This window comes from Capricornis sumatraensis, chromosome 9 (genome assembly GCF_032405125.1).
Source record: "Capricornis sumatraensis isolate serow.1 chromosome 9, serow.2, whole genome shotgun sequence".
Taxonomy (NCBI): Eukaryota; Metazoa; Chordata; class Mammalia; order Artiodactyla; family Bovidae; genus Capricornis; species Capricornis sumatraensis.
In genome coordinates, this window is record NC_091077.1 from 17,321,670 (window position 1) to 17,347,799 (window position 26,130).

A 26,130-nucleotide genomic window follows, 5' to 3' on the forward strand; every position below is an offset into this window, starting at 1 on the left:
AGTGTGATATGCCACTAAAAGTTTTTAAAAAAGAATGAAATATTGAGGAATAAACAAAAAATAATGGATGTGAAAATGACTATTGTCTATAGGAAATTATAAAAGGAAACTAAGACTACAGAGTTTATTTTCCAGACCTTTCTCAAAGCTTCCACAACTATGAGCTTTCTCTGGGATTATTCCCATTGCTCAATAGCAGAAGAAGGGAACACTTTGTAGGGAAAAGACGCAAATGTTTCAACAAAGCTGGAAGAAACTCAGACCTTACACTGTCACTTCATTCCATTGTGAAGTAATTGAATGTTTTTAATTCACTGGTCCTAGATTTTGCATCACCTTCTACCTGGTTTCTTGGGTGGAGACAATCCCCTGGAGGAGGAAATGGCAACCCACTCCAGTATTCCTGCCTGGAAAATCCCATGGACAGAGGAGCCTGGTGGGCTATAGTCCGTGTGGTTGCCAAGAGTCGGACACGACTGAGTGACTGAGAACGTGCCCATGCTACCTGGTCTCACCCTTGCTTTTCTTCTTAATTCCCCTGCATTTGTGCTTTCTCTTATAGCTTTTTAGTATACCCCTACAGAAATGATCAATTGTCATCTAATATGGGAAAATGCTTATTTTCAGAAAATTAGGAAGGGAGAGACCTCTGTAGCCAGTAGAATTAAGGTAAAAATCTATTGTGGGGTTTTCATTCCTCCTGTGACGCGGAGATAGAAAGGAAAAAAAAAAACTTGTCCCACCTAATTTATAATTAATTCCTTCAGGCATATTGGAGGAAGAAAAAGATGGAGAATTACCTACTGTGAGAAAACATTCACAGAAACTGGGAATGATTTCAGACCTGTAACACAAGTGTGACATTGTTATCTGCTGGTACTCCTTTTGTCACCATGGAAACAGAGTTAACCCTCTTGTCGTTATTTGGGTCCTTGGTGGTGTCCTAAAGGTAAGAATAGAAACATATAATTAGCTTTCATTCAGTTAAAAGCATCCAAAGGTTGTTATTAAGTTCTCAGAATCTTTACTAAAACAATTGGTCCTGGCAGAGAAATACTCTGACATATCTTTGAATGCAAGACGGCAAAATTAAACACACTTCTTGGAGTTTAACACACACACAATGTAAATAAAGTTCAATACATTGTTTTGGGACTAGTGGGTATCCATTTGAAAAGAGTGAATCAGTTCAACACCCACCTCATTATCCTCAAAAATAATTTCTAGAGAAATGAAGTGTTAAAAGTGCCTAAATATAATAAAATCTAAACTCTCTAGCTAATCCCTTTTTTTCCCCACTGACAAAATCAAAATAAATTAAAATTGGAGGAGAGGCAATTCAAATATATTAACTTTAGGGGATGGAGACATAATAATAACCAAGAACCATTCATAACAGTCAAAATATTAAAATTTATTTCTGTTTTTATATATTTTATATAAAATATTTGTGTTCCTATATAACATATTATTTATACATAACCTTTGTATATAATATATAATAATGTAGACAGGTTCTTCCACTCTCTCTTTTAATAGAAACAATCTTCATAGCATATTTACCTTTATTCTTTTTTTTTATTTTCTGAATGTTTATTTCAGAAAGTTAGAATCGGATGCCTGCAAATGATAAAACTAGTAATATATTAATACATAATGTTAATAATATACACTTGGTCATTCTTTTTCCTATTCTACCACAGAAAGAATAGGAAGTCAGTTTTAGTAACTACTACTAACATAAGACCCTCATCAATAAGTGAAAATATATAGGAAAATCCGTAATATATCTAAAAAGCATCAAAGATAAAATGATGATTAAAAAAAATTACAGTGACATCTTAGTTGCTATAAGAAACAGGATGATTATGAAAGCAAAGCCCACAATCCCGTACAGGCCATGGAAGCCTGTGACTGTCACGAGTGTTGACTTCTTCATCTGAGGTTCTAAAAAGTGCTTTGTAAAATCCTGAGGTTTGCAGCAGTTGTAATCTCCTGCTGTTAAGCTGCTAAGTCGCTTCATTTATGTCCGACCCTGTGCGACCCTATAGACGGCAGCCCACCAGGCTCCGCCATCCCTGGGATTCTCAAGGCAAGAACACTGGAGCGGATTGCCATTTCCTTCTGAAGAGACTGCAATAAACCTCCTGAACCTCCCGAAGAGACTCCAATAAATAATAACCTCCTGAATCTCCTGAAAAGACTGCAATCAGGGTTTCTAGAATATCCTGATGATTTCCATCTGCCAGGCTGTGGTGAGCTCAAGCCATACATACTCCAGAGGACAGAAGACAGACGTGTTGGGAAGTGGGAATGACTTCTACTGCACTTGGGGAGAAAGGGCATGTTGCTACTCAGCCTAGCACAAGTGTAGAAGCAACACCTCCGTGATTCAACCTTTGAAGACTCTACACAAATGACAACGACTGGTAGCAATAAACCTTCAGAAGTGCCTTCTCAGACCTCCCGTCATAAGCACAAGCATAATAAAAACACTGAGTTTTCACGGTCTCACACAAAATCAGACTCGTGACAATGGCCGGAGAGGCTCCTGTAAGACATCGGGGCTGGGATTTACTGTAGGATGCACATTGGTTTAGTGCATTGCTATGTGTTATGGAAATATGTGTTGTTGATATTCTTGAATAACACAGCAAATAGCACTACAAATTCAGGGAACATGGCTACAATGACAAGAGCTAACTTCATGAGGGCTCCTGCTTGGTAGAGCTAGGATTGCCTCTCCCATGAAGTACTTCAACGGCCAGCTGTGATATTAGCCATTAGTTTCTCACTGTAATTCTCACTTAGAAACCAAATCTAATACTTTCTATGTTTACTAGCACAAGAACAGTGAAAGATCCTTGTAGAAGAAAGTCAGGCAGGCATGCTTCTGTTTTATCACAGAAGCTGCTTACGACCGGTCCTGCTCACAGACAGATTGCTGATTCCAAGTTTATAGACAGTTATGCAGAGATTCTTTACCAACTGAGCCACCAGGGAAGCCCTGAGAGCTCAGTTGGTAAAGAATCCACCTGCAATGCAGGAGACCCCGGTTTGATTCCTGGGTCGGGAAGATCCCCTGGAGAAGGGATAGGCTGCCCACTCCAGTATTGTGGCCCAGAGAATGCCATGGACTGTATAGTCCATGGGGTCACAAAGAGTCAGGCATGACTGAGCCACTTTCACTTTCATGTGCGGATATTTAAAAAAAAATGTGGTAACATATCTAGTACCTTTGTCAGGCTAACGAATGAGTAATGTAAATATGAATAATCAACTTCGTCCTTCACAGTTATTACTGTCCGGTATTTGCTTTGAGAGCAGTTGAACTACTCATTGTTAAAGAGAAATGATCCTTTCCTCTCTCAAACACTTGTGAACCATTCAGTTGGGTGTGGTGAATAAAATACTTAAGGATCTAATACTTAAAAATGCAATAGGCAAAGCACATAGATTTTTTTGTTCCCTTTCTCAAAGGATGGAATAGTTTGTATTTGCCCTGATTTTATGTCTTGACTTCATGTACAATTGTATATTGATATTTTTAGTTGCAATACAGTAGGACTAAAAATATTTATATAATACTAATAATTCATCAGTATGTGTGGTTGTCACATAGGATTCATAGGAGATTTAAATTCACAGTAGTCAGTGTAAAGGATTAATGCTATTTAGCTTCTTCATGAATCTATACTATGAATGAAGAGCTTTTCTCAACATATTTCACTGAGGGAATGACAAGGATGATAGGCATAATACTATGCTTCAACTCATGGATTTCTAGGCATTGCTCACAATACAGATCTGATTTTCAACATTAGAGTTCTTTCAGTGTCCTTGAACAGCATTTGTTTTTCTCTTCAGTTCAGTTCAGTTCAGTTCAGTTGCTCGGTATGTCTGACTCTTTGTGACCCCATTGAACTGCAGCAGGCCAGGCCTCCCTGTCCATCACCAACTCCCAGAATTTATCCAGACTTGTGTCCATTGAGTCGGTGATGCCATCTAACCATCTTATCCTCTGTTGTCTCCTTCTCCTCCAGCCTTCAATCTTTCCCAACATAGGGTCTTTTCAAACCAGTCAGCTCTTCACATCAGGTGGCCAAAATATTGGAGTTTCAGCTTCAACATCAGTCCTTCTATGAACACCCAGAACTGATTTCCTTTAGGATGGACTGGTTGGATTTCCTTGCAGTTCAATGGACTCTCAAGAGTCTTCTCCAACACCACAGTTCAAAAGCATCCATTTTTCTCTGCTCAGCTTTCTTTATAGTCCACCTATATATTCCAGACCAAGTTCAAGGGAAGCTGCGATGCCCACTGCCCTTGAAGGAGTCCACATGGAATGAAGAAGTACTGTGGGAAGTCTATTAGTAACCACCATGCCTTGGGTCCTCTGGATAACCAACTTCCCAGGATCCTCCTCGCTGGAATCCATCTCGGCTGAGTGATGCGTATGCCCCCAGGAAGGATCCCAATTCAGAATGACAGGCTCCTCAGTTCATTGAATTCTTCAGGCAAGAATATTGGAGTGGGCTGTCATTTCCTTCTCCAGGAGATCTTCTTGACCCAGGGATTCAACCCGGGTCTCCCGCACTGCAGGTAGACTCTGTGGTCCGCCCCCCTCCGCTCCGCTCCCCTCTGCTCCGCTCACTCTACCTTTATTCTTGACTGTGATTAGAGACAGTCTATTTTCCAAAAGTGCACTTTGACCTACATGGTCTAGAAGTCAGGATTTTTAATTCCTATAAGGTCTATATGACATTGGACAACTTAGACCAAACTATAAATAAATTGTAAAGTAATGGATTTTGAAAATTCATCTTATGGGTGTACATACTGGTTTCCTTATTGTCTTAATGTAACATATATTTGTTTTGTAGGTCACCTTTAAAAGATTTATTTACAATAACACACAGTACTTGCAGCAATGAAATTATATCAATCATAATAATGATTAAATAGAGGGGGTAGGGGTGCTTCTTTTAAAAAAAAATAATTTGATCATGCCATTTGGCCAGGGATCTTAATTCCCTGACCAGCGATGGACCTCATGCCTCCTACATTGGAAGCATGAAGTCTTAACCACTGGACCACCAGGAAAGTCCCGGGGTGCTTCTTTTTTTAACATAATTAATTCTGTACAAAGCTAGTGTTGACTGAGAACACTTCATGGCTGCCACATTTTCCCCAAACAATACTTTGTTGCTCAAAATGAAAGCAATAGATAAAGCATAAAATATGGAAGAAATAGGAGAGGATCTAAAAATATTAATATCAAGAAACACCTTTTTATTCCCAGAGACCATTATGTGTGTATGCGCTGGTGGGGTTGGGGGGGTTGATTTGAACCCTTGTTTCATATTTTAGCATATTCCCCCTAGAGAGTATTTTGTTTGTAATTATTGTTTATTTCCACATACTGGTGGTGGGCACCAAACAGATTTACAAAGATGGGAACATACCTGTTGTTTATGGTCTTCCGAAAATGTAACTTGGGTTGGGGTAGGGGAACTAGGGCTGATTCCTAGAAATAGAATGAGAGTTCAAAAATGAAAAAGAAATGAAGTGTTTGTTCACAGTCTGAGTTTGGAGAAATTTCCCTCCCAATTTTTCTCCCAGCTTTCTTTCCAAATGGGAATTCTTCTCAGTCATGCCTGCTGGTTGTCCTGCCTGCTGGCCAACTGAAGTATGTGAGTGTGTTAGTTGCTCATTAGTGTCCAAGTCTTTGTGACCCCATGGATTGATTGCAGCCCGCCAGGCTCCTCTGTCCATAGAATCCTCCAGGCAAGAATAGTGGCGTGGGTTGCCATTCCCTTTTCCAGGGCATCTTCCCAACCCAGAGATCAAACCTGGGTCTCCGGCATTGCAGACAGATTCTTTACCATCTGAGTCGCCAGGGAAGCCCAAAATTGAAGAATAGTTTTTAAAATAATATTGTGTTAGTTTCAGGTATATAATATAGTGAGTCTATATTTTTATAGATTATACCTCATTTAAACTTATCACAAAGTAATGGGTATATTTCCCTGTGCTGAGCAATATATCCCTGTTGCTTATTTATTTTATACATACTTGTTTGTGCCTCTTAATTCTATACCCCTGTCTTGCCCCTCCCCCTTCTTCTCCCCACTGGTAGCCACTAGCTTGTTCTCTATATCTGTGCATCTGTTTCTGTTTTGTTATATGCACCTGTTTGGTTTATTTCTTAGGGTCCACATGTAAGTAATACCATACAGCATTTGTCTGTATTTATTTCACTAAGTATAATACTCCCTAGTCCGTATTGTTGCAAATGTCAGAATTTTATTCTTTTTGTTGCTGAGTAGTATTTCATTGCATGTATATATCTATATCTATCTGTCTGTCTTTTTATATATCTCACATCTTCTTTATCCATTCACCTGTCAATGGACACTTAGGTTGCTTCTGTATCTTGGCTATTGTAAACACTATTGCTATGAACATTTGGGTGAATGTATCTTTTCAAATTAATGTCTTTGCTTTCTTCAGATATGTATCCAGGAATGGAATTGCTGGATCATATGGTAGCTCTAGTTTTAGGTTTTTGAGGAACCTCCATACTGTTTTCCATCGCGGCTGCACCAATTTACATTCCCACATCCTCTCCAACATTTGTTGTTTGCAGACTTTTCCATGATAGCCATTCTGATATGTGTGAGGTGATATTTCACTGTGCTTCTGATTTGCACTTCTCTGATGATCAGCAGTATTGAGTATCTTTTCATGTGCCTGTTGGCCAGCTGTATGTCTTTGAAAACACATCTATACAGATCTTCTGTCCATTTTTAATCAATTAAAAAATTTTTTGATGTTGTATGTGCTGTTAGTATATTTTGGAAATTAGCCCCTTATCCATCATATAATTTGTAAATATTTTCTCCAATTCAGCAGGTTGTCCATTTTTTTAAAAAACATTAATTTTGTATTGGAGTATAGTTGATTTACAATATTGTGTTAGTTTCAGGCATACAGCAAATTGGTTCAGTTATACATGTGCATGTGTGCTCAGTCTTGTCCGACTCTTTTGCAACTCCATGGACTGTAGCCTCCCAGGCTCCTCTGTCCATAGAGTTTTCCAGGCAAAAATACTGGAGTGGGTTGCCATTTCCTTCTCCAAGTTATACATGTATATGCAGCTATTCTTTTGAAAAAGAATTTGTCTTTCTGTTTTTAAATTGAATTGCATTATCTTTGGATTTTTTTCAATAGATGTAAGGATGACAAGTTAAAATATCAATAAATTGACAGCTACTAGGGAGAGCCTTTGTGGTTACTTTAACAGACGCTGTGCATTTGGAAGGCATCTCTGCTCAGTGGTAAAGAACCCGTCTGCCAATTCAGGAGATACAGGAGACACAGGTTCTATCACTGGGTCTGGAAGATCTCCTGGAGGAAGCAGCCATGACAACTGCCTCCAGTATTCTTGCCTGCAGAAACCCATGGAGCCTGGCGGGCTATAGTCCATGGGGTCACAAAGAGTCTAACATGACTGAGTGACTGTGCACACACAGACATGTTAAGCACATATAAACACACATGAACAGCTATATCAAATGACAGTGTTTAGATACTGAGGAATTTAAAGGTTATTAACATATTGAAGTCAGATCCATACTGATTATTTGTTTGTTTTTCTTCACTTGTTTTGGTCAAATCTTTCGTTTAGAAAGTTTTCACCTGAAGGTGTCAGAGAATCTGCTTACCTACACAAGTTCCTCTGGAGCCAGTAAATTGAGTTCTCCCCTCAGGCGTCTCAAACCCAGGGTTGCAGACACAAAAGTAGCTTCCCCAAGTGTTCTTACATGTGGCTGTCAGTGGGCACAGTTTGGTGTTCAGGCATTCATTCTTATCTGTGGCAGAAAAGGAAAGGGATGAAAAATGAATGATTCAGTGACAGCTCCATGGGGTCACTCAGGGTTCCATGAGTTCACTTCTTCATCCTATGCTTGTGCATGTCCACCACACACAAGTCGCAGTATCAGCCAGCATCAGAGCAGTGAACAGTCTGTGTATTTCAGGGCACTCACCTTGAGTGAACTGAACAACAGCAATACACACTTCAATAAAACACTTTTAAACCAAAAAATTAAAAGAGAAACTTAATACATATTTGGGCTTCCCTAGTGGCTCAGATGTAGGAGACCTCAGTTTAAGGATCAGGAAGATCCCTGGGAGAAGGAAATTACAGTATTTTTGGGAAATCCCATGGTCAGAGGAGGCTGGTGGGCTACAACCTCCTGCAGTCCATGGGGGTGCAGAGTCAGACATGAATGAGCGACTAACATTAACTAACATATATGTGTGTGTATATATATATATATATATATATATATTTTTTTTTTTAAGTCCTGCCAATGCAGAAGACACAAGAGATGTGGGTTCGATCCCTGGGTCAGGAAGATCCCCTGGAGGAGGAAAATGGCAACCCACTACAATATTCTTGCCTGGAAAGTTTCATGGACAAGAGGATCCTGCTGGGCTATAGTCCAAGGGGTCAGGGTATGATTGAGTGACTGAGCACACTAGAACTCATCTGTGTAGAAAACAATGGAAGGACAAAGACGACTTTATGATGAGTCCACATTTTCTGTGTCTTGATCACAGGTGGGATTCTTATATTCAGAGTCTACAAATAATATATGCTGGACAGGGTGTGGAGAGAAGGGAACCCTCCTACAGTGTTGGTGGGAATATAAATTCATATAGCCATTATGGAGAATAGTATGGAAATTCCTCAAAAAATTAACAATAGAATTGCCATATGATCCAGCAGTCCCGTTCCTGAGAAAATTTCTACCTAAAAAATAGATACATCAACAACTCTTTTTATATGAGTTGATTTCTCCACGTGAAAAACTCAGAAGCAACATCTGGAAACTCACTAGTGTGTTTCAGGAGTTGAGTTCTTTTTAAAACACTTTCTAACAACTACATTCTAAACCTCTGAAATAACATGTTAGAATATACAATGAAAACAAATTCCCATGCACAAATCTTAAAGTTTTTTTTTATAAATGTAAGTGATAAAAGAGTTTTTTGAAATCCCCAAATGCAAAATGGTAGGAATAGAATTTTATGTGAACTATATATTTTTAATGTATTAGGAAACAGTCTCCTTAGAAGGAAGTCTATGACAAACCTAGACAGTGTATTAAAAAGCAGAAACACCACTTTGCTGAGAAAGGTCAAATCTATGGTTTTCCCAGTAGTCAAGTACAGATGTAGAGTTGGACCACATAAAGGCTGAGTGCTGAAGAATTGATGCCTTCATATTGTGGTGTTGGTGAAGACTCTTGAGAGTCCCATGGACAACAAGGAGATCAAACCAGTCAATCCTAAAGGAAATCAACCCTGACTATTCATTGAAAGAACTGATGCTGAAGCTGAAACTCCAATCCTTTGGGCAGGGCTGACTCACTGGAAAAGACCCTGATGCTGGGAAAGATTGAAGGCAAAAGGAGAAGAGGGGAGCAGAGGATGAGATGGTTAGAGAGCATCACCAACTCAATGGACATGAGTTTGCGCAAACTCTAGGAGATAGTGATGGACAGTGGAGCCTGGTGTGTTTCAGTCCATGGGGTCACAAAGGGTCAGACACCACTTAGTGACTGGAAAACAACATTTCCAAATGAGAAATTAGTATGCTATACTTGCCTGCCAACCCTTTATTAATATGGACTTAAAAATAGATTGAGGACAAACCCCTTTTATACATCCCTGGCTAACATTCCTTCTTACTTAGTGCTGTGCTGTGCTTAGTCGCTCAGTCACGTCTGACTCTTTTTGACCTCATGGACTGTAGCCTGCCAGGCTCCTCCATCCATGGGGATTCCCTAGACAAGAATACTGGAGTGAGTTGTCATGCCCCCCTCCAGGGGATCTTTCCTACCCAAGGATCGAACCCAGGTCTCCTTCATTGCAGGCAGATTCTTTACTGTCTGCCACCAGGGAAGCCCCAAAATACTGGAGTGGGTAGCCTATCCCTTCTCCAAAGGAACTTCCTAACCCAGGAATCAAACCGGGGTCTCCTGCATTGCAGGCAGATTCTTTACCTACTGAGCTACCAGGAAAGCCCCTTTTATTTAGTATTTAGATCCAAAAACTATGCAATCTAAACAAAAAGACCCTTGAGCTAAAGAATTTAATGGCTGTTTATGATATTCAACAAAAAATGCTTTCCATGCCTAACACGTAGGTCTCTACTATCAAAGCCATTGACTTGATCAGTTATTCTCCAGATTTAGGTCCAATATATCAATATGAGGGATAAGCAGACCTACTTTTTTCTAGAATGTTCTTACCTAAATAACACTCACCTATGCACGTCACTCCGGGACCATTAAAATATGTCTTCCCATTGCTTGATTCAAATCCAGATTTACAGATGCAGAAGTAGCTTTCCACAGTGCCAGTGCAGGTGGCTTTCGAAGGGCAGGCCTGGGTATTCAGGCATTCATTCACACCTATGATTAAGGATCCATCAAAGGTCAAATGAGTGAGTTCAATCCATGTTGCCATCCTGTCAGGCAGACATTTGGTCTGCCATGGGGTACTTCCTAGGTTCCTGGCACTTGGTTTATCATTCTCTTACCCACCAGTTAATGAGAGCACTCTAGGTCCTGGTTCCACAGAATTATATTTTTCTGGGGAGACAAGGGAACAAATTATCCCATATGGAAAGGATTGAAAATAGATGTAATATAAGAATCCAGATTGAGGGCAAGAGGAGAAGGAGGTGACAGAGAAGGGGGTGACAGGATGAAATGGTTGGATGGCATCACCAACTCAAAGGACATGAGTTTGAGCAAACTCAGGGAGTTAGTGAAGGACAGGGAAGGGAAGCCTAGCGTGCTGCAGTCCATGGGGTCTCAAAGAGTTGGACACGACTGAGCGACTGAACAACCACAACAAGAAGCCAGAGGTGGGATGAACTGAGAAAGCAGCACTGAAACATATACGTTACCATATGTAAAATTAGAATGCCAGTGAAAATTTTACTGTATGATGCAGGGAGCTCAAATCTGGTGCTCTGTGACAACCTAGAGGGGTGGGATGGGATGGGAGGTGGGAGTGAGGTTCAAGAAGGAGGGGACGTATGTATACCCATGAGTGTGAGCAAGCTCTGGGAGTTGGTGATGGACAGGGAAACCTGGTGTGTTACAGTCCATGGGGCAGCAAACACTTGGACACTGAGCGACTGAACTGAACTGATAGCTGATTCATATTGATGTATGGCAGAAAGAAACACCATACCATAAAGCAATTATCCTTCAATTAAAAATTAATAAATAAATAAAGAAGCCAGAGGCTAAGAGGCAGTCAGGAAGAGAAATTCTGTTGGATGACCAGGGCAAGTGTGGCTGAGATGACTTAGTGCAGAGTGTGGGGGCAAGTATGAGAAAATCTAGCAGAAGGTGGGCTTTTTTTTTCTTTTCTGGCCCTGCTACATGGCATGTGGGATCTTAGTTCCCCAACCAGAGAATGAATCTGGGTCCTTTGGGTTGGAGACATGGAGTCTAAACCACTGGACAGCCAGGGAAGTCTCTAGCAGAAGATTTTCTTGAGCAGTGGGACAAGTCATGAGATGGAGACCATCTTGGTGTGGAAGGCTAGACAGGAGTGAACAGGGAGATAGAATGATCATCCCTGAGTTCAAAATGTAATTTCAAGGGCTCCCCTGTTGACTCAGTGGTAAAGAATCCACCACCTGCCAGTGCAGGAGATGTAGGTTTGATCCCTGGTCCAGGAAGATTGCACATGCCTCGGAGCAACTGAGCCTGTTTGCCACATGTGCTGCAACTACTAAAGCCTGAGTGCCCTAGAAGCCTGCACTCCACAACAAGAGAAGGCACAGCAGTGAGAAGCCTGAACACTGCAGCTAGAGGGTAGCCCCCACTCGCCACAACTAGAGAAAAGCCTGCACAGCAAAGAAGACCCAGGACATCCAAAAATAACATAAATAAATAATAAAAAATGTAATCTTAAGTGGTTAATGTCTCAGGGCAATCTCCTACTAAATATGAATATAAATAAATAGGAATGTCTCAGGACAATCTCCTACTAAATATGAACTCCTTACTACTCTTTATAATGGCCACAAGGCACAGTGTATGGGATCTTAGTTCCGAGAACAGGGATTGAACCTGTGCTCCATGCGGAGGAAGTGGGGAACCTTAACCACTTTATCCATAGAGGTGTTGTACTATTTTATCCTCCAGTAACAATCTATGTGCTGGAGAAGACCTTTGAGAGTCCCTTGGACAGCAAGGAGATCAAACCAGTTAATCTTAAAGAAAGAATATTCATTGGAAGGACTGATGCTGAAGCTGAAGCTCCAGTCCTTTGGCCACCTGATGCCAAGAGCTGATTCACTGGAAAGACCCTGATGTTAGGAAAGATTGAGGGCAGGAGGAGAAGGGGGGCAACAGATGATGAGATGGTTGGATGGCATCACTGACTCAGTGGACATGAGTTTGAGCAAACTCTGGGACACAGTGAAGGACAGGAAGCCTGATGTGTTGCAGTCTGTGGGGTCACAAAGAGTCAGACACGACTCAGCAACTAAATACCAACAACAATCTATAAGAATTCTGGTTGCTACACATCCCTGCCAACATTTGGTACTGTCTGCTTCTTAATTTTAGCCATCCTGGCAGGCTAATAACAATGATCTCATTGTGATTTATTACATTTATTTTTTTGGCCACACCTTGAGGTATATGGGATCTTAGTTTCCCAACCAGGGATCAAATATGTAACCCCTTCAGTGGAAGCATAGAGTTTTAACCATTGGACCAAGAGGCAAATCTCATTGTGATTTTTAACTTGCAGTTCCCCAGGCTGGATTGCTTTTTTTGCTTTCATTTTTATCATTTGCAAGATGAAGAAAATAATTCTACATATTTGGTCATCCTATGACCCAGTGATTACTCTTAGAGAAATTTCCCCAAGAAAATCCCCTCCCAGATGAAAACATACATCAACAGAAAGACTTGTACAAGAATGTTCACAGCAGCCCTATTCATTGTTGTCAACTATCGAAGAGTCAGGTGTCCACCAACAGGATAATGGACCAATAAACTGTGGTATATTAACAAAACAAAATGCTACGTCTGATTGACAAGAAGAGATATTCAGGATATACTAGGTGAAATAAATGCATATTGTAAAACACTATAAACTGTGACCATATTTGGTAAAATAATACATACAAAGTCACATCTGTATTTATCCAATCTCAGTCTATATCTGTATCTCTTTATGTGTGTAAATACATATCAATATTTATGTACATACTATTTAACATACACAGGCTATCCACACAAAGAACCCACACAAGTTATATGGAAATAATAAAAGATGATGACTCTTTTTACTGTGGCTCTTACGTCTTGTGGGTTTCCATGGTGGCTCAGTGGTAAAGAATCTGCCGGCCATGTAGGAGACCTAGGTACTTGAATATATATATATATATACGTACAAATGTAGGTAAAAGAGCATATATACAAGTACCATAGTAAAAAGAATGGTTTTCTCTTTATTATTTCTATATAATTGTTCTCCTGATTTTTGTGGATTCTTTGTGTAAACAGCCTCAGTTACACAGTAAGAATAAGACAATAAAACGATTTCTTTTTACCATCTGAGCCACCATGGAAGCCCCAAGCTATTTCTTTTTAAGTGTCATAACTTTAGTGTGGTGGGAAAAACTGTGAGGGCTAGAATTACTTGGAGAGTTACATGAATTTGAGGAAATGCTTACCATTTCCATATTTCTTTTTTTAAGTCTGAATTTGGGGAGAGCAAAACTTGTTCTGCTTATCCCCAAACTGCTCGGTAAAGAAACATCAATAGGGACTTCCCTGGTGGTCCAGTGGTTAAGATTCTGCCTTCCAGTGCAGGGGCTGTGGGTTTGATCCCTGGTCAGGGAACTAGGGTTCCACATGCCTTGGGGTGCAGTAAAAAAAAAAAAGAAAAAACCAACAAACTGGAAGCATCTACAGAAACACAAACTACACGAACTATTCCAGATTCATTCTGCCCATCACCCACATACCTTGGAATGATGAGTTAGGAATATTCAGGAAGAAAATTAAGCAGGAAAGTCCTGGGAGAGAAAACAGAAGGGGAGTTTAATTTTTTAAATACTCTGGTGACCTGAATCTATTGAGGCTGACTTTGCTTTTTTCCCCCCAAATAGCTCTTGTTTCCCCAAACACATTGGACACACCCAACATAATTTTGGCTCGCTAGTGATCACTGAGAGTTAAAAGTATGTTGATCAGGGTAAACAAATGTTCATAGATCCATGAAAATATTTTTGAGACTTCAAGGAAAAAATGGATGTTTCATCCCCTGTTTTAGGGGAAAACTTAGAAAGATGAATAAATGTTCACTTTAATGCCTTTTGCAGGTATATAGGCAGAATTATACAACTTCATCACTTCTTGAATTTGACATTCATTAGCAGTCTATTCTATTTGAAAATAATATGTAAGTTAGGTTTTCTCGCTCGACAAGTGTTTCATAAAAGTCATAGGAGTTGGGGAATTCTCTGGCAGTACAGTGTTAAGAATAGCAAGGAGAGATAAGAAAGACTTCCTCAGTGATCAATGCAAAGAAATAGAGGAAAACAACAAAATGGGAAAGACTAGAGATCTCTTCACAGAACATTAGAGATACCAAGGGAACATTTCATGCAAAGATGGGCTCAATAAAGGACAGAAATGGTAGGGATCTAACAGAAGTAGAAGATATTAAGAAGAGGTGGAAAGAATATGCAGAAGAACTGTACAAAAAAGATCTTTATGACACAGAAAATTATGATGATGTGTTCACTCACCTAGAGCCAGACATCCTGGAATGTGAAGTCAAGTGGGGCTTAGGAAGCATCATTATGAACAAAGCTAGTGGAGGTGATGGAATTCCAGTTGAACAATTTCAAATCCTGAAAGATGATGCTGTGAAAGTGCTGCACTCAATATGCCAGCAAATTTGGAAAATTTGGAAAATTCAGCATTGGGCACAGGACTGGAAAAAGTCAGTTTTCATTCCAATCCCAAAGAAAGGTAATGCCAAAGAATGCTCAAACTACTGCATAATTGCACCCATCTCATATGCTAGTAAAGTGATGCTTAAAATTCTTCAAGACAGGCTTCAGCAATACATGAACCATGAAATTCCAGATGTTCAAGCTGGTTTTAGAAAGGGCAGAGGAACCAGAGATCAAATTGCCAACATCCACTGGATCATTGAAAAAGTAAGAGAGTTCCAGAAAAACATCTACTTCTGCTTTATTGACTGTGCCAAAGGCTTTGACTGTGTGGATCACAACAAACTGTGGAAAATTCTTCAAGAGATGGGAATACCAGACCACCTAACCTCCCTCTTGATAAACCTATATGCAGGTCAGGAAGCAACAGTTAGAACTGGACGTGGAACAACAGGCTGGTTCCAAATAGGAAAAGGAGTATGTCAAGGATGTATATTGTCATCCTGCTTATTTAACTTATATGTAGAGTACATCATGAGAAACGTTGGGCTGGATGAAGCACAAAATGGAATCAAGATTGCTGGGAGAAATATCAATATCCTCAGATATGCAGATGACACTACCCTTATGGCAGAAAGTGAAGAAGAACTAAAGAGCCTCTTGATGAAGGTGAAAGAAGAGAGTGAAAAAGTTGTCTTAAAGCTCAACATTGAGAAAACTATCATGGCATCTGGTCCCATCATTTCATGGCAAATAGATGGGGAAAGAGTGGAAACAGTGGCTGACTTTATTTTTCTGGGCTACAAAATCACTGCAGATGGTGATTGCAGCCATGAAATTAAAAGATGCTTACTCCTTGGAAGGAAAGTTATGACCAACCTAGATAGCATATTAAAAAGCAGAGACATTACTTTGTCAACAAATGTCCATCTAGTCAAGGCTATGGTTTTTCCAGTGGTCATGTATGGATGTGAGAGTTGGACTGTGAAGAAGGCTGAGCACTGAAGAATTGATGCTTTTAAACTGGGGTGTTGGAGAAGACTCTTGAGAGTCCTTTGGACTGCAAGGAGATGCAACCAGTCCATCCTAAAGGAGATCAGTCCTGGGTGTTCATTGGAAGGAGTGATGTTGAAGCTGAAACTCCGATACTTTGGCCACCTGATGTGGAGAACTGACTCATTTGAAAAGACCCTGATGCTGGGAAAGATTGAGGGCAGGAGAAGGGGACGACAGAGGATGAGATGGCTGGATGGCATCACCGACTCAATGGACATGGGTTTGGGTGGACTCCGGGAGCTGGTGATGGACAGGGAGGCCTGGTGTGCTGCTGTTCATGGGGTTGCAAAGAGTCGGACACGACTGAGCCACTGAACTGAACAGTGGTTAGGAGTCCACGCTTTCACTGCTGAGGGGCTCAGTTTGAACCCTAACCCAGAAACTAAGATCCTGCAAGCTGCCCAGTGCTGCCAAAAAACCAAAAAAATCATAAGGCTTGGACAATTAAATGAGTTTATCTTGGGCAATAATTCTAAAAATCCTCTTGGTAATTTTAGCAAAAAACCCCCATAAAACAAAACAAAACCCACATAGCATGGAATGAGGAACAATTTTAATGTTTTATATAATACAGGTTGGGGCTTCCAAAATTAGGAGTAGGAAGCAAATATGATCTCTCTGGAACAGACTAAGAGTCCTTATCAGTTTTCAGTTCCTGTCATGGGACATTCAGATTGAAAGAGAAACGTTTCAGTGTTACGAGGCCTTTGCATGCTTTGCCCCATCCATATGTGAGCACCAGGGGGCGCCGTCCACACGCAGCTCAGCTGTCTGATATGAGCCAAGAAACACCAATAAGGTGAGACCCAGGCGGAATTTTGACTCGCTAAGCAAATGGATTCCGAAGAATTCATCTCAGTTTCAGGAAGAAAAATGAGCACGGGACAGCTTTCCATGTCAAAAGTCTGGCCCTGACACGAAACAAATCCATTCTTATAAGAGATTCGTGTTTTGGAAGGGTTTCCCAGTTGGCTCAGTGGTAAAGAATCCGCCTGCTAATGCAGGAGCTGCAGGAGACGAGGTGGCAAAGATCTCCTAGAGAAGGAAACAGCACCCTGCTCTAGTATTCGTGACTGAAAAATCCGGTGGACTGTAGCTCGCCAGGTTCTCGTCTCCATGGAGACACAAAGAGTAGGACATGACTGAGCACAGCGCAACAACCACCCCAGAAGTTCACTTTGATCCTATCCTTGCATGACGGAATATAAGAGATTGCAAGGTTTGAAGAGACCCATTGCTTGATGAAATCATGTTGAAATTGCCCCCATCTTAATTCCTCCAGGTATTTCCATAGGAGACATACCTCAGCCATGGTTTAAAGGAGTAAACCACTAAGATGGTGGAGGAATAGGATGGGGAGACCACTTTCTCCCCCACAAATACATCGAAAGAACATTTGAGAGCCGAGCAAATTCCTCAGAACAACTTCTGGATGCTGGCAGAGGACATCAGGCACCCAGAAAAGCAGCCCCTTGTCTTCTAAAGGAGGTAGGACAAAATATAAAAGATAAAAAGAGAGAGAAAAGAGGTAGGGACGGAGATCCATTCTGGGAAGGGAGTCTTAAAAAGGAGAGAAGTTTCCAAACGCCAGAAGTTTCCAAAACACTCTCTGCGGTGGGTCTGTGGTGAGCCTTGGAATCTCAGAGGGCAAACTAACTGGGAGGGAAAATAAATAATTAAAACCCACAGATGACGTGTCTAACAGCAACTCCCTGTGGTGCAACAGCCCAGATGCTCTCATCCCCCACTAGCAAGCAGGGGAGGGACACGGACGAGTGGGCGGCATTGTTTAGGATATGGACCGGGCCTGACTGCCCTGAGGGCAATCTGAGGGAACTAGCTTGAGATAGCAACCCAGACTGTGGGATAGCTATCCTGCAATCCTGGATCCCAGCAAAAAGCCCTAACCACCGCCAGGCACTTTCAAAGAACAAAGGACTGAGCGGAGCTAGCTGGCTGCGGACCGGCCCATCCCCCGCCGGAGACAGGCAGGCGAGGGCAGCCAGAGCCGGAAGGGGGCAATCGCGGCCCCAGAGAGGCATCCTATACCAACCTGCAAGCAAGACTTCTTGGGATTCTGGACGGTCGACATCAGCCAGGAGGGTTGCAGCCAGAGATCAGCTTCCCAGAAGAGACACAAGGCGCGCCCATTGTACACCCAGAAAACCTAGCGGCTGGGACGGGGGAGGGGATAAGTCTCAGCCTTCAACTGGGGGCGACTGTGCACACCAAAGAGCTGGTCACGGGGGTGGGCTGCTCGGACCTGGGACGGGCGCAAAACGCAGGCCCAATCAAGTCTGTGCCTTTGTGGGGTACCCAAGAACCTGAACCGGAGTGTCTTAGACCTGGGAAGTACATGCAAACCAGGTCCCATAGCAGACAGTTCCCGGCAGAGCAACGTAGAGTCTGAGCAGTGTAGACTGGGAAAGCACACACGCCATGAGCAGGGGCAAACCCAGTGTGGTTGAATCACTGTGAACACACGCCAGTGATATTTGTTTGCAGTGTTCCTCCCTCCCCAAAGCATGACTGAACAAGTGAGTCTAAAAAGAAAAAGTGACCACCACCGCGCCCCTTGTGTCAGAGCGAAAATTAGACACTGAAGAGACCAGCAAACAGAAGAAGCTAAAATAAGCAGAGGGAACCGCTTGGGAAGTGACAGGTGCAATAGATTAAAACCCTGTAGTTAGCACCAACTACATAGGAAGGGGCCTATAGACTGCGAGAAGTACAGGCCAGACCAAGAAACTATCTGAAAATGAACTGACCTCACACTGTCCACAACAGCTCCAGAGAAAGTCTTAGATATATTTTTACTATTATAATTTTTAAATGATACGTGGTACATATACACAATGGAGTATTACTCAGCCATTAAAAAGAATACATTTGAATCAGTTCTAATGAGGTGGATGAAACTGGAGCCTATTATACAGAGTGAAGTAAGCCTGAAAGAAAAACACCAGTATAGCATACTAACACATATATATGGAATTTAGAAAGATGGTAATGATAACCCTGTATGTGAGACAGCAAAAGAGACATAGATGTATAGAAAAGACTTTTAGACTCTGTGGGAGAGAGAGAGGGTGGGATGATTTGGGAAAATGGCATTGAAACATGTATAATATCATGTAAGAAATGAATCGCCAGTCTAGGTTTGATGCAGGATACAGGATGCTTGGGGCTGGTGCACTGGGTTGACCCAGAGAGATGGTATGGGGAGAGAGGTAGGAGGGGGAAACTCATGTACACCCGTGGTGGATTCATGTTGATGTATGGCAAAACCAATACAGTATTGTAAAGTAAAATAAAGTAAAAAAAAAACAACAACACAACAACAAAACAAACAACAAAACCCCACAAAATGTTAGACATAAAATTACCACATTTCATCAATTCCACCCTTAGGAATATATTCAATGAAAATGAAAACATGTCCATGAAGAAACATCATTCGTAAGACCCAAAGGTAAACAACACAGATGTCTAACAATACATGAATGAATACAAAATTATCATATGTACATAAAATAAAAAATTATGCAGCCATAAAAGAGAAAAACAAAGTACTGATACATACTATAACTTAGATAAACCTCCAAAACATACTAGGTGAAAGAAGTTAGAAACAAACGTGGCAATACTATGAGTTCTGTTATACACTATATCCATAACAAGAAAATTCATAGACTCAAAACATAGACTACAGGTTGACACATGATGGGGTGGAGGAAATGGACAGTGATGATATAATGAATATGGTATATTTCTGTAAAGTGATGAAAAAATATTTTAACGAATGAGCTAATGTAACACAAAAATTGTAGCACTAAGTATCAATAAAGTGTATACTTTAAAATGGAAAAAAATATTTTATTTTTTGTTATTTTTAAGTCCCCATTACTCCTTTAATTTTCATCTTTATCGCCTATAATTACCTTGCAAAAAAAGGAAAGAAACTCCCTATTTTTAAAGCAAACTTCACATATATATATTTTATAATTTCTGTGACTTTTTGTTGTTGTTGTTTGTTTGTTTTAATATTGTATTTTTGAGATGCTGCGATTCATGGGGTCGCAAAGAGTCCAACACGACTGAGCGACTGAACTGAACTGAACTGAACTGAACCTCTACTCAAGATTTTTAATCTTTGCTTTTTGGTATTTGTTATCAACTTTGTACCTTTAAGAACCCAATCTTCAGTACCCATTTTTACTTGGGAGCGAGATCACTGGCCTGATTGCTCTTTTCTGCTTTTGACTCTCCTTTTTCTCCACCAGGTTGCCTCTATCTCCCCCCTCCCCCTTTTCTTCTCTACCCAACTTGATGAACCTCTTTGTGTGTTCTGGGCTGTGGAGAACACTTAGGGAACTGATTACTGGCTGGATCTGTCTCTCTCCTTTTGATTCCCCCTTTTATCCTCCTGGCCACCTCTGTCTCCTTCCTCCCTCTTCTCTTTTCTGTGTAACACTGTGAACATCTCTAAGGGATCCAGACTGTGGAGAGCACATAGGGAAGTGATTACTGGCTAGCTTGCTCTCTCCCCTTTTGATTCCCCCTCTTCTCCTCCTGGTCACCTCTATCTCCCTCCTCCTTCTTCTCTTCTCCATGTAACTCTGTGTACCCCTCCGGGTGTCCCTCACTGTGGAGAAACTTTTCATCATTAACCTAGATGTTTTATCATTGGTGCCGTATAGATGGAGAAGTCTTGAGGCTGATGTAAGAATAAGACTGAAAACCAGAGGCAGGAGACTTAAGTCCAAATCCTGAGAACACCAGAGAACTCCTGACTCCAGGGAACATTAATCGATAGCAGCTCATCAAACACCTCCATACCTACACTGAAACAAAGCACCACCCAAGGGCCAACAAGTTCCAGAGCAAGACATACCATGCAAATTCTCCAGCAACACAGGAACATAACCCTGAGCCTCAATACACAGGCTGACCAAAGTCACACCAAACCCACTGATATCTCAAATCTTCTTACTGGACACTTCATTGCACTCTAGAAAGAAGAAATCCAGCTCCACCCACCAGGACACCGACACAAGCTTCCCTAACCAGAAAACCTTGACAAGCCACCCATCCAACCCCACCCATTGCGAGGAACCTCCACAATAAAGAGGAACCACCAACTGCCAGAATACGGAAAGGCCACCCCAAACACAGCAATATAAACAAGATGAAAAGGCAGAGAGATAGCCAGCAGGTAAAGGAACAGGATAAATGCCCACCAAACCAAACAAAAAAGGAAAAGATAGGGAATCTACCTGATAAAGAATTCCGAGTAATGATAGTGAAAATGATCCAAAATCTTGAAAACAAATTGGAGTTACAGATAAATAGCCTGGAGATAAGAATTGAGAAGATGCAAGAAAGGTTTAACAAGGACCTAGAAAAAATAAAAAAGAGTCAATATATAATGAATAATGCAATAAATAAGATAAAAAACACTCTGGAGGGAACCAAGAGTAGAATAAGGGAGGCAGAAGATAGGATAAGTGAGGTAGAAGATAGAATGGTAGAAATAAAGGAAACAGAGAGGAAAAAAGAAAAACAAATTAAAAGAAATGAGGACAACTTCAGAGACCTCTGGGACAATGTTAAATGCCCCAATATTCGGATCATAGGAGTCCCAGAAGAAGACATAAAGAAAGACCATGAGAAAATACTTGAGGAGATAATAGTTGAAAACTTCCCTAAAATGGGGAAGGAAATAATCACCCAAGTCCAAGAACCCAGAGAGTCCCAAACAGGGTAAACCCAAGATGAAACACCCCAAGACACATATTAATCAAATTAACAAAGGTCAAACACAAAGAACAAATATTAAAAGCAGCAAGGGGAAAACAACAAATAACACACAAGGGGGTTCCCATAAGGATAACAGCTGATCTTTCAGTAGAAATTCTTCAGGTCAGAAGGGAATGGCAGGACATACTTAAAGTGATGAAAGAAAATAACCTACAGCCCAGATTACTGTACCCAGCAAGGATCTCATTCAAATATGAAGGAGAAGTCAAAAGCTTTACAGACAAGAAAAAGCTGAGAGAACTCAGCACCACCAAACCAGCTCTCCAACAAATGCTAAAGGATCTTCTCTAGACAGGATACACAGAAAGGGTGTATAAACTAGAATCCAAAACAATAAAGTAAGTGGCAACAGGATCATACTTATCAATAATTACCTTAAATGTAAATGGGTTACCAAAAGACAAAGACTGGCTGAATGGATACAAAAACAAACCCCCTATACATGTTGTCTACAAAAGATCCACTTTGAAACAAAGGACACATACAGACTGAAAGTGAAAGGCTGGAAAAAGATATTCCATGCAAATAGAGACCAAAAGAAAGCAGGAGTAGCAATACTCATATCAGAAAAAATAGACTTTAAAACAAAGGCTGTGAAAAGAGACAAAGATGTACACTACATAATGATCAAAGGATCAATCCAAGAAGATATAACAATCATAAATATATATTCACCCAATATAGGAGCACCACAATATGTAAGACAAATGCTAACAAGTATGAAAGGGGAAATTAACAATAACACAATAATAGTGAGAGACTTTAATACCCCACTCACACCTATGGATAGACCAACTAAACAGAAAATTAACAAGGAAACACAAACTTTAAATGCTACAATAGACCAGTTAGACCTAATTGATATCTATAGGACGTTTCACCCCAAAACAATGAATTTCACCTTTTTCTCAAGTGCACACGGAAACTTCTCCAGGATATATCACATTCTGGGCCATAAATCTAGCCTTGGTAAATTCAAAAAAATTGAAATCATTCCAAGCATCTTTTCTGACCACAATGCTGTAAGATTAGATGTCAATTACAGGAGAAAAACTATTGAAAATCCCAACATATAGAGGCTGAACAACACTCTGCTGAAAAACCAACAAATCAAAGAAGAAATAAAAAAAGAAATAAAAATATGCATAGAAACGAATGAAAATGAAAACACAACAACCCAAAACCTATGGGACACTGTAAAAGCAGTACTAAGGGGAAGGTTCATAGCAATACAGGCTTACCTCAAGAAACAAGAAAAAAAATCAAATAACCTAACTCTAGCAGAAACATTACTTTGCCAACTAAGGTCCATCTAGTCAAGGCTATGGTTTTTCCAGTAGTCATGTATGGATGTGAGAGTTGGACTGTGAAGAAGACTGAGCACTGAAGAATTGATGCGTTTGAACTGTGGTGTTGGAGAAGACTCTTGCGAGTCCCTTGGACTGCAAGGAGATCCAACTAGTCCATTCTGAAGGAGATCAACCCTGGGATTTCTTTGGAGGGAATGATGCTAAAGCTGAAGCTCCAGTACTTTGGACACCTCATGCGAAAAGGAAAAGACTCATTGGAAAAGACTCTGATGCTGGGAGAGATTGGGGGCAGGAGGAGAAGGGGACGACCCAGGATGAGATGGCTGGATGGCATCATGGACTCGACGGATGTGAGTCTGAGTGAAATCCTGGAGATGGTGATGGACAGGGAGGCCTGGCGTGCTGCGATTCATGGGGTTGCAAAGAGTCGGACACGACTGAGCGGCTGAACTGAACTGAACTGAACACCTAAAGCAACTTGAGAAGGAAGACATGAAGAACCCCAGGGTTAGTAGAAGGAAATAAATCTTAAAAATTAGGGCAGAAAAAAGAAAAGAGATCATAGCAAAAAATCAACAAATCCAAAAGGTGGTTCTTTGAGAAGATAAATAAAATTGACAAACTATTAGCCAGACTCAAAAGAAACAAAGGGAGAAAAATCAAATCAACAAAATCAGAAATGAAAATGGAGAGATCACAACAGACAACACAGAAACACAAAGGATCATAAGAGACTATTATCAGCAACTCTATGAAAATAAAATGAAGAACTTGGAAGAAATGGACAATTCATAGAAAAGTACAACCTTCCAAAACTGAACCAGGAAGAAATAGAAAATCTTAACAGACCCATCACAAGCACAGAAATTGAAACTGTAATCAGAAATCTTCCAACAAACAAAAGCCCAGGTCCAGACGGCTTCACAGCTGAATTCTACCAAAACTTTCGAGAAGAGCTAACACCTATCCTATTCAAACTTTTCCAGAAAATTGCAGAGGAAGGTAAACTTCCAAACTCATTCTATAAGGCCACCATCACCCTAATATCAAAACCTGACAAAGATGCCACAAAAAAAGAAAACTACAGGCCAATATCACTGATGAACATAGATGCAAAAATCCTTAACAAAATTCTTCAATATCCGCAAATCAATCAATATAATACACCACATTAACAAATTGAAAAATAAAAGCCATATCATTATCTCAATAGATGCAGAGAAAGTCTTTGACAAAATTCAACGTCCATTTATGATAAAAACTCTCCAGAAAGCAGGAATAGAAGGATCACACCTCAACATAATAAAAGCTATATATGACAAACCCACAGCAAACATTATCCTCAATGGTGAAAAATTGAAAACATTTCGTCTAAAGTCAGGAACAAGACAAGGGTGCCCACTCTCACCACTACTATTAAACATAGTTTTGGAAGTTTTGGCAACAGCAATCAGAGCAGAAAAAGAAATAAAAGGAATCCAAATTGGAAAAGAAGAAGTAAAACTCTCATTGTTTGCAGATGACATGAGCCTCTACATAGAAAACCCTAAAGACTCCACCAGAAAATTACTAGAGCTAATCAATGAATATAGTAAATTTGCAGGATATAAAATCAACACACAGAAATCCCTTGCATTCCTATTCACTAACAATGAGAAAACAGAAAGAGAAATTGAGGAAACAATACCATTCACCATTGCAACGAAAAGAATAAAATACTTAGCAATATATCTGCCAAAAGAAACAAAAAACCTATATATAGAAAACTATAAAACACTGATGAAAGAAATCAAAGAGGACACAAATAGATGGAGAAATATACTGTGTTTATAGATTGGAAGAACCAATATAGTGAAAATGAGTATACTACCCAAAGCAATCTATAGATTCAATGCAATCCCTATTAAGCTACCAATGATAGTTTTCAGAGAACTAGAACAAATAATTTCACAATTTGTATGGGAATACAAAACACCTCGAATAGCCAAAGCAATCTTGAGAAAGAAGAATGGAACTGGAGGAATCAACCTGCGTGACTTCAGGCTCTACTACAAAGCCACAGTCATCAAGACAGTATGGCACTGGCACAAAGACAGAAATATAGATCAATGGAACAAAATAGAAAGCCCAGAGATAAATCCATGCACCTATGGACAGCTTATCTTTGACAAGGAGGCAAGAATATACAATGGGGAAAAGACAATCTCTTTAACAAGTGATGCTGGGAAAACTGGTCAACCACTTGTAAAAGAATGAAACTAGAACGTTTTCTAACACCATACAAAAAAATAAACTCAAAATGGATTAAAGGTCTAAACGTAAGACCAGAAACTATGAAACTCCTAGAGGAGAACATAGGCAAAACACTCTCCGACATAAATCACAGCAGGTTCCTCTATGATCCACCTCCCAGAATATTGGAAATAAAAGCAAAAATAACAAATGGGACCTAATTAAAATTAAAAGCTTCTGTACAACAAAGGAAGCTATAAGCAAGGTGAAAAGACAGCCTTCAGAATGGTAGAAAATAATAGCAAATGAAGCAACTGACAAACAACTAATCTCAAAAATATACAAGCAACTCCTGCAGCTCAATTCCAGAAAAAATAAACAACCCAATCAAAAAATGGGCCAAAGAACTAAACAGACATTTCTCCAAAGAAGACACACAGATGGCTAACAAACACATGAAAAGATGCTCAACATCACTCATTAACAGAGAAATGCAAATCAAAACCACAGTGAAGTACCATTTCACACCAATCAGAATGGCTGCTATCCAAATGTCTACAAGCAATAAATGCTGGAGAGGCTGTGGAGAAAAGGGAACCCTCTTACACTGTTGGTGGGAATGCAAACTAGTACAGCCACTATGGAGAACAGGGTGAAGATTCCTTTAAAAACTGGAAATAGAACTGCCTTATGACC

At 40.3% G+C, this 26,130-nt stretch overlaps 1 protein-coding gene across 1 annotated transcript in view; it reads right to left on the minus strand.

The window, feature by feature from the left end:
* Positions 1–18,020: 18,020 nt before the first annotated feature.
* Positions 18,021–26,130, minus strand: part of LOC138086184 (adhesion G protein-coupled receptor E3-like) — an 81,264-nt gene continuing 73,154 nt past the window's right edge. The window contains exon 18 of the mRNA XM_068980994.1: positions 18,021–18,239. Within this exon, the coding sequence (XP_068837095.1) occupies positions 18,021–18,239 (219 nt within the window). The remainder of the gene's footprint in view (positions 18,240–26,130) is intronic.